At 38.5% G+C, this 17,107-nt stretch overlaps 1 protein-coding gene and 1 non-coding gene across 8 annotated transcripts in view; both read right to left on the reverse strand.

The window, feature by feature from the left end:
* The window catches only part of SLC17A5 (solute carrier family 17 member 5), a 69,107-nt gene that overhangs the window by 7,605 nt on the left and 44,395 nt on the right, over positions 1-17,107 (reverse strand). For all 7 annotated transcript variants that reach the window (XM_066253703.1, XM_066253672.1, XM_066253699.1 and 4 more), the window contains 2 exons: positions 13,909-14,041; positions 12,798-12,945 (listed from right to left, as the gene is read on the reverse strand). In XM_066253703.1, the coding sequence (XP_066109800.1) occupies positions 12,798-12,945; positions 13,909-14,041 (281 nt within the window). The remainder of the gene's footprint in view (positions 1-12,797; positions 12,946-13,908; positions 14,042-17,107) is intronic.
* TRNAA-GGC (transfer RNA alanine (anticodon GGC)) lies at positions 10,918-10,993 on the reverse strand. The gene has a single exon. It is a non-coding gene; the product is annotated as a tRNA-Ala (tRNA).

Consider the following 17,107-nt stretch of genomic DNA (forward strand, 5'->3'; position numbering starts at 1 on the left):
AAATGTGTAAAAACCATAGGTGTAGAGCTTGATGAATTTTCACATAGGGAACAATCATGTTACTAGCACCTGCTCAAGAAACAGAACCTACTGGTATAACCATTTTAAAGAACATTTTAATATGGTTGAACTGCTCAGACTGTATAAATTTTAATTTGAATAATCATAATTTTGTTAGGTCACCCCTCTCCTACCCGAAAACCTACAAGGATGGTTTAATGTTTACTGTAATCTTCTGCCTGATTAGCAGTGGTCTGGCCCTGGTTCATCTGCCCAGCCTTGGTTCCTGGTACCATACAGTATACAGCTTTGGATCCAGACAGCTCTCATTCCAGCTGCTCACTCCTGGACTTATCTTTATTCACACTATATTCACAAATCCACACTCGGTCCATCCAAACCAGCTGCTGTTCCATGAAGCTTTCTCTGACTAGTTCAGCTCATATTGAACTCTTGTCTTCTCAGAATCTTTTCATCCTTAAAGCTAGTATACTGTGTGTTTTAAGAGTAACCATTCTCTAATTCACGTTTGCTAACTGACTGCATAGTCTCACTTCAAACTCCTGTTTCATTTCCCTTTGTTATTTCCAACAGCCAGTACAACATATACGCTCACTCAATACATGCTGACCAGAGAAGGTGCGCAGGACCCACAGCTCTGAGGCCCCATGCATGGATTCATGGGGCCTTGCTGCACTGACTGCTGGGCTATGTGCCACGCAGACTGGCACCCCTCTTGGGCACTGGCTCTAAAGGGTGCCGATTCCTGATGGGTGCTTTCACACAAGTGGAATCATACAGTGTACAACCTTTTGAATTACATACTAGTTAGTTGCTGAGCATCACTACAAGTTGTTGTGTGGCTCAGTAGGTATTCCTTTACGGTTCTCTCTCTAACTGAAGACACTGGGATTTCATCCTGTAGATAGTCCTACATTCTGGATTTTTTAGATTGTTTCTGTGAGGCACCATTTGTTATGTCCCTGTATTTCCTGTACACTGGTAGTATCTAGACTCGAGATCCTAGAGGGCTCATTAGATTTAGGTTGGACAGTTTCAGCAAGAGAAATTTAAGATGGTGGTATAGTTAAAAATTAGTGAACCAAGTAAGCAGCATTTTAATTTATTTTTTCATAAAAATCACCTACACATAGGAAATGTCCAATTAAAGCTTTTAATTTTTACAAGATAATCAGGGTTATTATAAAATTCCAGTCAAAATTAATGAAGCTTGATGTTTCTTAGTCTGAATAATCTTAATGTGGAGTAATACTATTTCTATTAGGATTTAGGATCCTCAATACCTTGGCTGCAGACTACTGATCTGAAATTCCATGGAAAAGTGCCTGCTATGGACTGAACTGTGTCTTCCCCAAATTAATGCGGTGAAGTCCTAATCTGACTGTATTTAGAGACAGGGCTGTAGGTGGTAATTAAGGTTAAATGAGATAGAGTGGGATTCAAACACAATAGGATTGGTGGCCTTATAGGAGGAAGAGAGAGAGAGAGAGATCTTCTCTTGATGTCTGTGAGGAAGTATCGAGGGAAGGCCATGTAAAGACACAGGGAGAAAGAAGGTGACTGTCTGCAAGCCAGAAAGAGTCCTCACCAGGACCTGACCAGGGGGCACCGCAATCTTCCCTTCCAGCGTCCAGAACTGTGAGGAAATACATTTCTGGTTTTTAAAGCCACCCAGTCTAAGACATTTTGCATGGCAGCCTGAGTTGACTAATAACAGTGTGTGAACAAAAAATCCTGTTAAACCTAATTCAGTTATCTATAAACATCACAAAAAATTATCTTTATTGATTTTTAGAGAGAGGAAGGGAGAGAGAGAAAAATTGGGTTTGTTGTTCCACTTATTTATGCATTCATTGGTTTATTCTTGTATGTGTCCTGACACGATTGAACCCGCAACCTTGGCATACTGGGATAACACTCTAACCAACTGAGCTACCTGGCCAAGGATGAACATCACAAATTTTTATGCTCAAAACTCATGCACACAAGATACAATAAGGAAACCATGTGGCGCAGATCTTTCTGGCTTATGCCCTTTAGGGAGTGTATCTTAAATTACCCACGCTTGGCAGAACCTGCCTTTTTTTTTTTTTTTCAACCATTAACACCTTTGGCAGTAGGAGGAACCGAGGGCAATGTTGCCAGGCTTCTTCAGTGACAGATATTAAGTGCAGATGAATGTTGTGAAACTCTAAATGTCAGCACCAAGAAGCTCGTTCAAGTATTTATATTACCCTAGGCCAGGAAGGGCCAGGAAAGATTGATGACTGCTTGGGAAAAAACATGTTGTACGGACTCAGTCTGGATTCTTTGCTATTGGAGCATTAGAATTCTGTGGGATTAACAGTTAAAAATCAACCCAATTTACTTGAATCTGGGCAACAAAATTATCCATAGAAAATCCCTATTTCAGTCTATAAAAGAAAAGGCTTAGAAAATATACAGTATACCATGTGCATATTTATATGTCAATAGGACATGGTTCTAAATATTTTGTAAATATTTTATAAATATATATTTTTTATTTTTATTGATTTTTAGAAAGGGAGATAATTTAGAGAGAGAGAGAGAGAGAGAGAGAGAGAGAGAGGGAGACATGGATTTGTCGTTCCACTCATTTGTAGATTCACTGGTTGACCCTTGTATGTGCCCTGGTGGGATTGAACCTGCACCCTTAGCATATTGGGACTACTCTAACCAGCTGAGCTCTCCAGCCAGGCTGCTAATAAGCCAACGGTGGCTCCTAAGTGATCAACATTTTCTAAGAGCTCACAAATCATCCCTTTAATATTTTACTTGGATTGATTTGTGGTCATGGCACCTGACTCCAAGTTTGCCAGAAAGTAATAGTTGTTTATTGTGTTAGGTGCAAATGCATTTATTACATTATGAGCTAAGTGTTATGTATGAGTGTATTTTCTATTTAATCCTCACAACAATCTTAGAAGGTGGGTACTATGTACATTTGTTTTTCTTCTTAAGATCTACTTTCATTTTTTTTTAATGATAGCTCCAATTTCTATTTGATAGTCCAATTTCCTTTTCTGCCTGTGTAAGAGAGCAGAGCTGGACCCTTGACAGATTCCAGAGCTTCTGACAGATTTCAGATGCCTGATGAATCCTGAACTACATTCTTCATGAAATGGGGTGAGTGGCTTCCTATATTTCTTCTGGCTGGTGTTTGCTGAGGCAATTTTTATATCCTTATAATTTTTTTCTCATATTTATTTACTTAGTTTTATTTTTTTCCTCTTTTTTTTGAAGTTGGAAACGGGGAGGCAGTCAGACAGACTCCTGCATGCGCCCGACCGGGATCCACCCAGCATACCCACCAGGGGCGATGCTCTGCCCATCTGGGGCGTTGCTCCATTGCAACCAGAGCTATTCTAGTGCCTGAGGCAGAGGCCATGGAGCCATCTTCAGTACCTGGGCCAACTTTGCTCCAATGGAGCCTGGGAGGGGAAGAGAGAAACAGAGAGGAAGGAGAGGGGGAGGGGTGGAGAAGCAGATGGGCGCCTCTCCTGTGTGCCCTGGCCGGGAATTGAACCCGGGACTCCTGCACGCCAGGCCGACGCTCTACCACTGAGCCAACTAGCCAGGGCCTATTTACTTAGTTTTCTAATAAACTTACATTAACTGTGTCAACCAGAGTAAGTGTCTGTTCTTGGCAAGGAGTTATTTCTGAGTTCTCAAATTAACTTCTAGCTCTTCTACAATAACCATTTTTAGAGATCTTCCAAATAAGTAACTGAAAGGCAACTTAATGTAGCAGAAAGATCCCTGGACCATAAAGGTGGAAGACCTGATTCAAGTTTTAGGTCTGCCATTCACAAGCTGTGACTTTAGAAGTTAATGACTCCTCTGTGCCGAAGTTTCTTCATCATCAGAAGAGAGACCTTTGTGTTTATATCTTTGTGTGTTGTGGTATATTACTAATGACCTCCTCTCAGCATCCAGTTCGATGAGGTTTGAGGGCATTGACTCCTTCACCGCTAACTTTAGGGGTGGCTGCTGACTGTCCTAGAGTCAAATGGTATTCCCTGGACCACAGGGGGTTGGTTTAGCATTGGATATGTGACTCAGTTTGGTTCAATCAAAATGAAGCCCTCTCCTAACCCCTTATTTCAGTGGTTGGGAGAGGAACAGATTATCTTTCTTGTTTGATGTGAATGTAATTCTGGTTGTTACTAGCAATCATTTCATTGTGTGATTTTACATGTAGACCCAGTCTTAGGATAAAACTAGTACCAAGTACCATAAAAGGCAGAGCAGAGAGTGGAAAAGAAATAAGTGTTAGGTAGTATTTAGTAGACAGCTGGCTATCAACTCTTGCCTGAAGTCTTTGGACTTTACACTGAAGTGAATCAATATATTATGTTGTCTAGCCAGCTTGATTTAGGATTTCTATTACTTTAAATAAAAGCATCTAAGAGATAACAGAGCTCAGTCTCTTTTGTGGCCAAACTCCTCAATCCCCACATCCTCAAGCCTAGATCAATCCAGCAGCACACTTTCAAGCCCAATACACTTGGGCTGCTGAATGTTACAGAAATAACAATTTAGTACAATAATGAGAATGCAAAATTAATCTCCAGTTCAACAGATCCTCATCAATGCCAAAATCTCTTCTATGAATTCTTAGTGACTATTTTTCTCAGTGGCTATTTCGAACCTTTATCCTTCTCAAGTCTTTATTCTGCCTCCTTCTCTCTTAGTGACTCCTGTCACTGAGAAATCAAAGACTTACAGTTAAGAGTTTTCAACCTACTGCTGCATCTGACACTGTTGATCAAGCTCGCCCTTTGGGGATCCCAATCTCTATTTATTTTTCCTTATCCTTCTGTTGCTTCTTATCAATTACCTTTGCATCAGGCTCTTGTTTCTCTTAATGGATTCCCAAGGTTCTCACCGCAATTTGATTAGTAATTTTATCCAATCCCATTGCTTCATCTACTACTCATATGTTGATGACTTTCTCTGTCCTCCAGATCTCACTCTTGAAGACTGGACAGTCTTGGTTTCCTTGACATCACATTCTTGATTTTCCTTCTATATCTCTGGTTGCTCCTTTTTTAGTTTTCAGAAAGCATTTCCCCACTTTCTGATCTTTAAATGTTCGTCAAGATTTAGTCCTAGGATGGCTTGTCACTCCACCCTCTCTCCCCAGGCAATCCATGTCTTTAAACACTCTGATGTGTGGATTTAATACCTAATTTTCATTTCCAGCCAGACTGTTTGAGTTCCACTAGTACAACTACTATTTTCTAGATGTTTTCACAAAAATATAAAATTTAACACGTCTGAATTCCTTTTGTCCCGACTCTTCCTCCTTCAGGCACGCTGCTTCTGTAAGTGGCACACTGGTCTACCCAGCTGCCCATACGAATACCCGGAAACAATCACCCTTGGTATCTTCCTCACTCTTCAGGCCTAACAGACGTCAGGTCCCATCTGTTGTATTTACAAAATACCTCCACTCTATCTCCACCTTCAGATTCCTATTACACTCCAGCACCTCTTATCTGGGTTATTGCCATAGTTTCCTAGTTGGTTTCTTCTACTTGTACTCTTGTCCACATAAGGGTGATCTTCAAATACAGAAAATATCATTTCTTACTTGCTCTGAATACAAAATAAATTGCTTACTTTTCTTGCTTACTTCCCAGTGGCTTTCTTCTCCACATCAGCCACAAAAAGCATTCTCTCTCTCTCTCTCTCTTTTTTTTTTTTTTTTTTTTACAGAGACAGAGAGAGAGTCAGAGAGAAGGATAGACAGGGACAGACAGACAGGAACGGAGAGATGAGAAGCATCAATCATTAGTTTCTCATTGTGCATTGCGACACCTTAGTTGTTCATTGATTGCTTTCTCATATGTGCCTTGACCGTGGGGCTACAGCAGACCGAGTAACCCCTTGCTTGAGGCAGCAACCTTAGGTCCAAGCTGGTGAGCTTTGCTCAAACCAGATGAGCCCGTGCTCAAGCTGGCGACCTCGGGGTCTTGAACCTGGGTCCCTGGCATCCCAGGTCGATGCTCTATCCACTGCGCCATCACCTGGTCAGGCAGCATTCTCTTGGTTAACTGAAATATACTGCTATGGACTGAATATTTGTTTGATAGGGTCTCTAGGATGTGATAAAGGTTAAATAAGGTCATAAGGTTGAGTGCCTTAATCCAGTAGAGCTGGTGCCCTTAGAAGAAGAGTAAGAGACATCAGAGTCTTTCTCTGCACACATGCTTGCATGTACACACCTACGAAAAACCATATGAGCACAAAGCAATAACGCAGACCTGCAAACCAGGAAGAGAGCTCTCACCAGAAACCAACCATGCTGGCTGGCACCTTGATCTTGGACTTCTAGCTTCTAGAACTGTGAGAAAATAAATTTCTGTTGTTTAGGCCATGTACTCTGTGGTATTTTGTTATGGCAGTGAGCCAGGCTAAGACATGCACAATTTCTTTTTCCTCTCGTGTAAATTCTTCTGTTAAGAATAACACTCCCGTTTTGCTTGGCTTACTTATTCTTTAGGCTTTAGCTTAAATATCACTTCCTCAGAGACCTGTCTTTATTCCTTAAACTATATTATATCCCCTTATTATATTCTCTTACTATTTTTTTCTCTCAAAAGGTTGGTTTTTATTTGTGTAATTCTTTCATGTTTATCACTCTAGAGTCAAAGCTCCACAGGCCAGGATAGTATCTGTTATGACTGACACTTGCCAGGCATTTGATAAATACTTGTCCAGGAATTAATTATCATAATATATTAGAATTGTTTGTTTTTTATTGTTTCTTTCCTCAGCTAGACTAATCTCCTTGCAAGGAGGAGCTAGGTTTTATCTTTTGAAGAGCCATGTAGAGTGCTAAATGTATAGCAGCTATTCTATTATGTTATAAAAACTAAATGTTTGTTGTATAAGTGAGAGGACTGGACTAGACCAGGGCCTCACACTTGAATATACACAAAAGTCACCTGAGGATCTTTTAAATTTTTATTTAATGATTAATTTTTAGAGAGAGGGGAGGAGAGGGGAGAGGGAGAGAGGGAGGAGGAGGAGGAGGAGGAGGAGAGAGAGAAACATTGACTTGCTGTTCTACTTATTTACGCATTCATTAGTTGATTCTTGTATGTGCCCTAATTGGAGATCATAGCCGCAACCCTGATGCATGACCTGAAGATCTTAAAATGCCGATCTTAGTTCAGGAAGTCTGGGATGATGCCTGAGAGTCTGCATTTCTCATGTAATGCTGGTACCACTGGTTCATAGACCATACTTACTACTCACGTTTAGTAGTAAGAGACAAGATTACCTTAAATCCTTTCTAAAAACTTTATATAATTCTATAAATCATACAACTGAACAATGTCATTTGTTAAACTTATTTCAAGTGAAATCCTTTCTAGATTCCTTTCTAGTCAGTAGCATAAACTATAAGGTCTACCGGAAAGTTCTGTCCGTTTTTGGAATAAAACAAAATACAAATTTTTCTTACCGTCAATTTGTATATCCCATTTTTGAAAAATGTTTTATCTTTTGATGCGAAAAATTGAACCAGTGCTTGTTTGATATCTTCTTGATTTTTTAATTTTTTGCCCTTCAAAAAATTTTGTAAGGATAAAAACAAGTGGTAGTTGGAGGGTGCTAAGTCCGGGGAATATGGTGGATGCGACAGAATTTCCCAGCCTAGTTCTGCAAATTTTTGATGAGTCCCCAAAGCAGCATGTGGCCTGGCATTATCATGATGCAGTATGATGTTCTTCCTATTGAACACCGCCGGCTCTTTTCTTGGACTGCTGTCTTTAAATTATCCAGTGCTGACAATACTTCTCTGAATTGAGCTTTTCGTTTGGTTTTAAAAGCTCATAATGTGTTGGTCCTCGAATGTCCCACCATATACACAACATTCTCTTATTCAGAGTCAAATTTGGTTTAGAGGTGGAAGGGCTAGGTTTTCCGGGTTCACAATATGCCCTTTTCCTTACAATGTTTTTGTAGGTAATCTACTTTTCATCCCTAGTTATCATCCAGTTCAAGAAGGGCTCGATTTTGTTCCAAGCAAGCAGAGATGTGCATATGACGACTCGATCATCCAAATTCTTCTGACTTAATTCATGTGCACCCATCTTGAATATTTCCACACCAATCCTATCTTCCGAATATGGTCCGAAATGGTTTGCTGAGCTGCATTAAGCCTTTCTGCGATCTCCGATGTTGTCAGAAAAGGATCTTGCTCCAACATGGTCTTAATAACATTGTCATCGATCAAAGATGGTCACCCAGAACGTGGCTTATCAGAAAGGTCGAAATCACATGTTTCAAATTTTTCGAGCCATCTTCTGCATGTCCTATCAGAAACTGTACCTTTACCAAACACTTTCAATAAATTTCTACATGCTTCTGTAGCATTTCTTCCTTGTTGAAATTCATAAAAATTACAGTGGCGTAAATGAACTTTATCAGTAGCCATGGGTACACTATCGCTTCACACATAAGACTAACGTGAATCAACTTTGTTTTAGTTAATTTGCTACCTCAGTATGTATACATTAAGTGATAAAAATAGAGAGGCACACATGCGCCAAATAAACATGTGCTTACGTGTTGAAACCTATTGTGATAGAAACGGACAGAACTTTCCGGTAGACCTGATATATATATATATATATTTCAGCCTGACCGGGCAGTGGCACAGTGGATAGAGTGTCAACCTGGGATGCTGAGGACCCAGGTTCGAAACCCCAAGGTCACCAGCTTGAGCAGGAAGTTGCCAGCTTGAATGTGGGATCACAGACACGACCCCAGAGTCACTGGCTTGAGCCCAAGGTCACTGGTTTGAGCAAGAGGTCACTGGCTTGGCTAGAGCACCCAGTCAAGGCACATATGAGGAAGCAATCAATGAACAACTAAGGTGCTGCAACAAAGAACTGATGCTTCACATCTCTCCCTTCTTGTCTGTCTGTCCTTCTCTCTCTCTCTTTTTCTTAAAAAAAAAAGAAAGAAATATATTTCAGTTCTCTGATTATTTGCTATCTCCCTAAATCCTTTTTTGGGTAACCAGGTTTAAGCTCTAACTCATAAATCTCATATACATGTCTCAAAGTCGCTGTGCAGCAGTTTGTTCAGGGAAGTAGGCTCCTTCCTGTCCTCTCTCCACAGAAATGGCTAAGGTCTATGCCTTTACCCTTCCACTTCAAGGGGTTATTTATTATTTCAGTTATGTTTGTATCAGATCTTTCAAATCACCACTAAACTTATAAAAGTATGTTTTTAAGTTAATTTGCTTTTCAAGTCTTCTTCTTTTCTTTCATCATTATGTTACACTCTTTCAGTTCTTAACTCACCAATATGTATATTAAATAAATATTTCCTAGCTTGTAAGGTTTACAAATTTCTTCCCTCTATTTAAATTTTCTTCTTTTTGACAAAAGTCTGTGGTGTATGGTAAATACTTTCAACATTAAGACACTTAATCCTGTAGTTAAAACCAGAGAGTCCTTCATTCAACAAATATGTACTAAGCATACATGACAGGCACTGTAAAATAAAACGTCCAGGCTTGAGCAATCCTGGGCTGTGACGAGACGATCTCTTTGTTAGACTGGGTAAGAGATCTCTTCAGAGTTTTTTGATCACAACAGACTTCACACATACAGTGTAATATATTTATTATTATCCTGATTATCAGATCCTTATGCATTTAAAAGTGTAATTCAGCCACTATACTCATATTGAAACACAAAATGTTTTCTATTTAACCGGGTCAATGTAAATTTCTAGTTTAAAAATAAAAATAATATAAACCTGTACAACATATAAATTTAAAATTCAAAATTTAAACACTGCAAGGATTGTAACTAATGGGTTTAATAATTAAATCACACTTTCTATTCCAATTTCAATTGTATTCTTAGTATAAATTTATATAGTATCCTGTAGAATTCATTATTATTCAGTTACTTTTTGTAGCTATTTAAATATATATACATGTAGCTGATATACAAACTCATTTAACCTATCAATTTCTCTGATTAAAAGGTATGGTTATTATTAATATTAATGATAACTAAACAAGTTTCATATTTCATTTACTAGAATTAGAAAAGGATAAGATTTATTTAAAAGTAATATACATTTAAAGCTATCTTCTTTTGCTCATTTTGTGGAGAAAGGTGTCACTACAATATACTCTAAAATGATTTATAAGTCTATACTAATAACTTTATAATTTTCTCAAGCACTGTAGGATTTTTCAAAATCCCAAGACAAGAAAGTGAAAATGCCTCATAGGTGATTCCACATACAAAAGATGGAAAAGAAATTACTTGATAAGACTACAGACTTTTGTTTCTTTCTTTTTAAAAAAAAATCTTATTAATTTAAGTGAGAGAGGAATGGAGAGAGGCAGAGACAGAGACAGGAATATCAATCTGTTCCTGTGTGAGCCCTGACCGGGGATCAAACCAGCAAACTCTGTGCTTAGGACGATGCTCCAACCAACTGAGCTATCTGGTCAGGGCGACTTTTGTTTCTATTTATAAATCTTTGACAACAGTCAATGCTTTATGTGACTTCTAAGTAGTAATTAAGATATTCTTTTTTTTTTTTTTTGTATTTTTCTGAAGCTGGAAACGGGTAGGCAGTCAGACAGACTCCTGCATGCGCCCGACCGGGATCCACCCGGCACGCCCACCAGGGGGCGATGCTCTGCCCATCCGGGGCGTCGCTCTGTCGCGACCAGAGCCACTCTAGCGCCTGGGGCAGTGGCCAAGGAGCCATCCCCAGCGCCCGGGGCATCTTTTGCTCCAATGGAGCCTCAGCTGCGGGAGGGGAAGAGAGAGACAGAGAGGAAGGAGAGGGAGAGGGGTGGAGAAGCAGATGGGCGCCTCTCCTGTGTGCCCTGGCCGGGAATCGAACCCGGGACTTCTGCACGCCAGGCAGACGCTCTACCACTGAGCCAGCTGGCCAGGGCCAAGATATTCTTAAAAGAGGCAATATACTTAGTAATACAAGCATATCATCATTGCTGGAGTCTTGGTTTCTAAATACCATTTCTCATTAAAAGGAACCAGGTTCCTTGGAGAAATGGCTGATTCCAAGGCAGAGAAGGTACAAGATGAATCCAAAACATCTGGTTGTTCCAGCAATAAGAAAGCGCTCAAGGAAAGAAAAGGAAAGAAAAGGAAAAAAAAGATGGCGGATGATAACAGGTCACAGAAGCCAGCTGAAATGTGCTCCCATTGGCCAAATATGGGATAATGTGAGCATGAAAATAAATAAGGATGCTAATGGATCATAACTCATTAATTAAGTTAGGACTCTCTCAGTCCACGTTGATGACTACTGATAAACAAATGGAAAAGCGATGATCTTCCTAACAACAGAATCCCGACTGATAAATGTGGAGGCTCGGGCTGAAGTAGTTTCACTCTGAAACCACCAGTGAAACTGGTTTGGCGTGGATCACCAGCAGGCACTGAGTCGAAGGTGCTGCTGGTGAGGGGAGTTTGACAAGAAGTGGGATGTTTGTATGATCTCAAGGCATCTCTCCAGAGATACTGTTTTAGTTGAAGGGGAGAAAAGTAACTAGTTAGAGACACCTGACAACACCTCGACTGAGTGATCAAAATTGGTATCACTAGAGTCCTCTGAATGTGATTTCCTGAGAGGGTCACACGCCAGTTATTCTGGCCAAGGATACACCACCTGAATTTAATGGTAAGATGTGAGACAAATCCTAGGCCAGTATTTAATGGTAAGATGTGAGACAAATCCTAGGCGAGTGTGGCATTCCAAGTATACAGGCTACCATGAGCAAAGGGCCAAAGGTCGGAAAGTGCGGGCAGGTGTGTGTGTACTGCGGGGAAGTTGTAGAAGATAGAGAGTAGGTTAGTTCCATCAGGGCACAGAATCCCTAGAAGACGGGGTGAGGGAGAAAGGAATAAAATGATAAGGATCGGTTGGGGCTATAATGTGGAAGGTTTTGCATGTTGGCTGGGAATTCTGTATTGAAATTTAATAGAGAATATAAAAATGGATTTTATTATACATGAATAGTAAAGAAAGCTTTAAAAAATACAGTAAGATCAACAGACACAGTTTTTCAGAAAGAGTTTCAACATGGTACAGAATATGAAAGTCTGTCTTAATTATTCCATTCATGCAACTGCCTGAGCACTGCCGGCGGCTCGCACAGGGCGGGTGCTGCCACCACAGGGCACACGAGGCAGAGGCGGCCCTGCTCTGTCACAGCTCACAGTCCCAGAGCTTTTGCTTAGGCTACCTTTTATTTCAATTGGTTTCTTGGTCCAATGCCTAACTGTTCCAGGTTTTCTTTCTGTGATTCCTGCTATTAAGGATATAGCACTGATCGTACCTTCTCAGTATGAGCAGCGACAGTTATAATGGAAACACTGTATACAGAGATGATGAAATTTAAATTTAAAAACATTCTTCAATTACTGTGTAAACCGAACTTGTGTTTAAGAATTTAGTCACTTTTAGGGTTGTCAAATCCTAGCTACAGAAAGTGGAGTGGCGGTCGCCAGGCGCTGTGGGGGAGAGGGCGTGTTCGTGTTTCATGGTGGCGAGTTTCAGTGTGGGAAGCTGGAAATGTTCTGGAGATGGACTGTGGCGATGGTTGTACAACAATGTGAATGCACGTAATGCCACAGAACTGTACACTTAAAAATGCTAAATACTATATTATAAATATTTTACCACAATTAAAAAGCAACTTAAAGTTAATCACAGCCAATCCTTATATTAGTACTCACGAAGGAGCAATATCCAGGTGGTTGATACTAAATCCAGAAGAGGAAAAGCCTCCCAATGTTGTTGATATGGTTAGGAATGCAACAGCTAAATAATAATCACAACCTATAAATCCAGCGGCTACCACGAACACTGCAGGGCCAATCATTCCTGAAGTTAAAAGATAATAAAAAGAGAAAGAAGCCCCAATATTAATATTTGCTTGCTCTACCTTAATACACAGATTTGATATTACTGCCACCTACTGTAGAAACACTGTACTGCCTAGAAGACTCAGTTTAAATTATATTGTTTCATGAAAACACTTGAGGAAAACATATAGTCATAATGCAACTAATATAAAAGTAAAAGGAAATTCTCATTATGCAATGCCATTTATCTACATGTGATAAAGATTCAGCTAAAGTTCTACAATGTTAGAGAAAAGAGCAAGAAGAGAATGACTGAAAAAATGGTCCCAGAAAAAGGTAACAGTTGATGCAGTGTGATTTAAAAAAAAACAACCCTGCAAAGAAAAGCTAAATTATAAACTCTGTTGGATAAAATTAGAAAAACACTCCATCTAGGTTTTAACAACTGAAAACAATATGCACAGTTATTACAGGCAGAGGCAGTCAAGCATAAAATACAAGTGACAAAGGAAAAGACTTAATGATTAGGCTGCCATTTTTTTCTGTGTCTACAGCAGTGCGATTCAATAACTCTGTGATGACAGAATTGTTGTATTTGTATATACTGCAACTGCCACTGTGATACTTATTTTTAAATATCAAGTGAATTTAAATAGTGAGATATGGCAGGTCTATAGAAAGTCAAAAAAGAGAAAGGCCTTTTAAAAAAAATAAAATCTAAAGGGATTTATTTCACTTGAAGATGTGGAATAACTTCTTCAGAGTTGAAGTAAGCAACAGTGGAACAGAATAGCAACTCTCAGTGACAGCTGCCCAGACGTGTTTACAGAATTATTCCGAACAGGATAAGTCTACACAAATACCCTACATGAATTAAACATAGTTTTAATATGTAAACAAAATAATCATTTTTACTTTGCCTTACACTGTAAATACAGTAAATAAATGTAAGCCAAAACAAAACTTGATTCACTTTACTTACCTATAAGGCTAAATATCCTTCGAACAAATATAGTTGAAAATTTCCATTTTGCCCTTAAATGGTCAGCGGCTTGACCAGCCGAGATCATACATAACCAACAGCCAAAATAAGGCACTGCTGATAAAATCCCATTCTGGGAGAAATAAGAAGATACAGGATTCATTATGGTGGGAGGAACAACCAAAATACATACACACATATCCATCACCAGTCGAAAAGAAAGGAAATCCTCAGCAATACACTGTAATTTTTATATAGTTATAGTAAGTCAGTCTGGTTTATGGGAGGATTTTGGGATTCAGTTCAATGCAGCCCCTCGGATCCTGTCGCAGAGGGAACCAGAGCTCACCCTGGTCCAATCTGCTCACGGCGAGCTGGAATGTTATTCTGGGACTTGGGCTTTGGCTTCAGTGAGAGATGGTAAGTCTTCCTATTCGGGTATGGATTTGCCCCACTGAACAGTTCCTGTCTTCTATTTTCACTTATTTTAAAAATATTTCTATTATAAAATAAAACATACAGAAGACACATAAGTCCAATGTGTATGTTAATGAATTATAGGAGAACACCACCTGGGTCAGGTGCCTGTGCACCAGCACATGCTTTGAGCAGAGGACAAAGGCAGGGAAGTGTTTGAGACACTTGTCTTTTCCCTCTTCTTTTCTTTTCTTTTCTTTTTTCCCCCCTTTTCTTTTCCTTTATGTGACCATCTAAACAAAATGAAAACACTAATAGATATGAAACAGAATTCATCATGAAACGTGTTCTTTTCTTTGTAGGAAATGACAACTTTTTAGGAAATCACAAATTCTGTAAAATGAAGAACATACTCAGAAAAAAGAGAGAAAATTTTCTTCTTTTCATTCTTCTTCAGCACAAACGTGAGGTGTCAAGACTAATGACCTAATTCTGACAGAGCCAAATGTTTTCATAGCCTTAGAGATGTGGGTACACTTGTTAGTATTTACGAACACAAAAAAGGCAGAAAGATATTTTATCAGCGATATTTAAATCTTGCAATAGTTCCACTTAAGCATCATTCATGGTGCAGACCAGAAAAATTTACTTTAAATTTAAGTATGCTTAAGAAATATTTCTTTTATCATAGTTTGTAGTTGTCTGATTTCAGATGTTATATGCTTCTAGTTCTTCTGTAACTGAAAATATTTGTTTCTTTCTGGTATTATACTGTGGAATGTCCTCTTCAAACTTTATTCTATTTAGACTTGTGCACAGTAGGATCACATCTATCATTACTTGTGAAAGAACCCTACATATGAATAAACTGTAGCAAACAGAGAAGTGAATTTTCAGATCTTGGTCTTGTTCTCTAGTGGGATAAGGTTGATAGTTCACTAGAGTTGCTGAATTTTTCGACTGAAAGCTCCAATGTTAAAAACTTCCCCAACAACCTAAAACTACTAAAATTTTCAACATTTATTCATGCCATCTTCTACAGTTATTAAGCTTTTCTTTGTGTGTGCAAAGATATGATTCCTTGTATTCATTTATTGAAAAAAATCCAAAATATTAATATCTAAAATAGGGTAATAGATATCACCCCAACTCTCACTGAGTTGTAAGAAATAGGGATGCTAGAATTGGAAAAAACTAAGAAAAAAGAAAAGAGAGGACAGCTAATGAAATTAAACTTATATGAAAAAGCAACCTTATAACAAAAAATGAAGAACTTTCAAATTTTTGAGAGATTATAATTCTAAATACAAAGTATCTCAAAGCAAGCTTTATCTTAAGCAAAGGCCATTTCATGAATGTAATATATTAATTTTCAAGAAAAAAAATCCATGTTAAAAAGAGGCTTCTTGGGGGTCAAATATATAGTGATAGATGGAAACTAGAAATTCGGTGATGAGCATGCTTTTGTGTATACAGATATCAAATTATTATGTTGTACAACATTGATTTATAATTTATAAATTAATAACTTTATGAGGGTAAAAATTCTTTGAACACACATATACAGTTGAAAATTTTTTATAAATTACTAATGTTATAAATCAATGTTACTTCAATAATAAAAACGCTATACAACTAGGGAATTATTGTCAAACTCTATTCACATTTATTTTGATTTTAATTCAGAAAAATAATGCTTTTAATACAAAAATATAAAAGATTCTTGTTTGAAAGTCTCTCATTATAGAACTTTAAAAGTCCATAAAGAATAGATAAAGGCAAGTACCATATTTCCCCATGTATAAGACTCACCTTAATTTTGGGGCCTGAAATTTGAAAAAAAATGTATTACATAAAGTTATCGAACTCAAGTTTTATTCATCAAAAAATTTATACAACTCCTCATCACTGTCCAAACTCCCATCCATTAGCTTGTCCTCATCTGTGTCTGATGACAAATCACTGTCTTCAACAATAAGCACAAAAACAAGCGCAAAAAAGCAGAAAATGCAAGTAAAAAAATTCTACAACCACTGTATAAGACGCACCAGTTTTTAGACCCCATCTTATACATGGGGAAGTATGGTAAGTGCACAATAGTAATTACTGGCCAGCTACTGATGTTCATTCTTTATACAGTTCTCCTGGGAAAATCTCAAATGGAAACATCAGTGGAATACTCTTTAGATTTGCATGCAATTCATCACCATAGTAGATTCCAGTAAAAACAAGGTTGCTCACAACAAATTAATCCCATGCAATATATTGCCAAAGCCTTGTTTCAGTTTAACTTCTGTCAGTGCCATTTGTGGATAACTTTTGATATAACTGATCTTATTTTACAAAAGTAGGCAGAGGAGTTCTTCACAGTTTGGCTGACGTAATGAAGCTCAAAGTCTGGTCCAGGAGGCCAGTGTTTCCAGTATGCTTTGAAAGATAGGTGATGGAATATACACTTTCACAATATTTAAAGCTGGTTAAGTTCATGTAGCCAAGTTGTTCAGTGAGCCTTGCTATCTTTACATTCACCATCCAGGATGCTTTACAGAGCATCAGGACCCATGACAGGGTGCGCCAAGATATCCCACAATGGTATATTGACTATTTCGAACTAAAATCACTTGAAAAGCAGCAGCAGGGTGAGGAGCTTTGTGATTCCTCTCTCCCTAAATGCAGGAAATAAACCTTCATGTGATAGGTGCCTCTCTGCTCCTGAGGCACAACCTTATCACAAAAGTTTAGAAAATCCAGGGTTCAGAACCTGGCTCAATTGGTTAGCAGT

This window comes from Saccopteryx bilineata, chromosome 1 (assembly GCF_036850765.1).
Source record: "Saccopteryx bilineata isolate mSacBil1 chromosome 1, mSacBil1_pri_phased_curated, whole genome shotgun sequence".
Lineage (NCBI taxonomy): Eukaryota > Metazoa > Chordata > Mammalia > Chiroptera > Emballonuridae > Saccopteryx > Saccopteryx bilineata.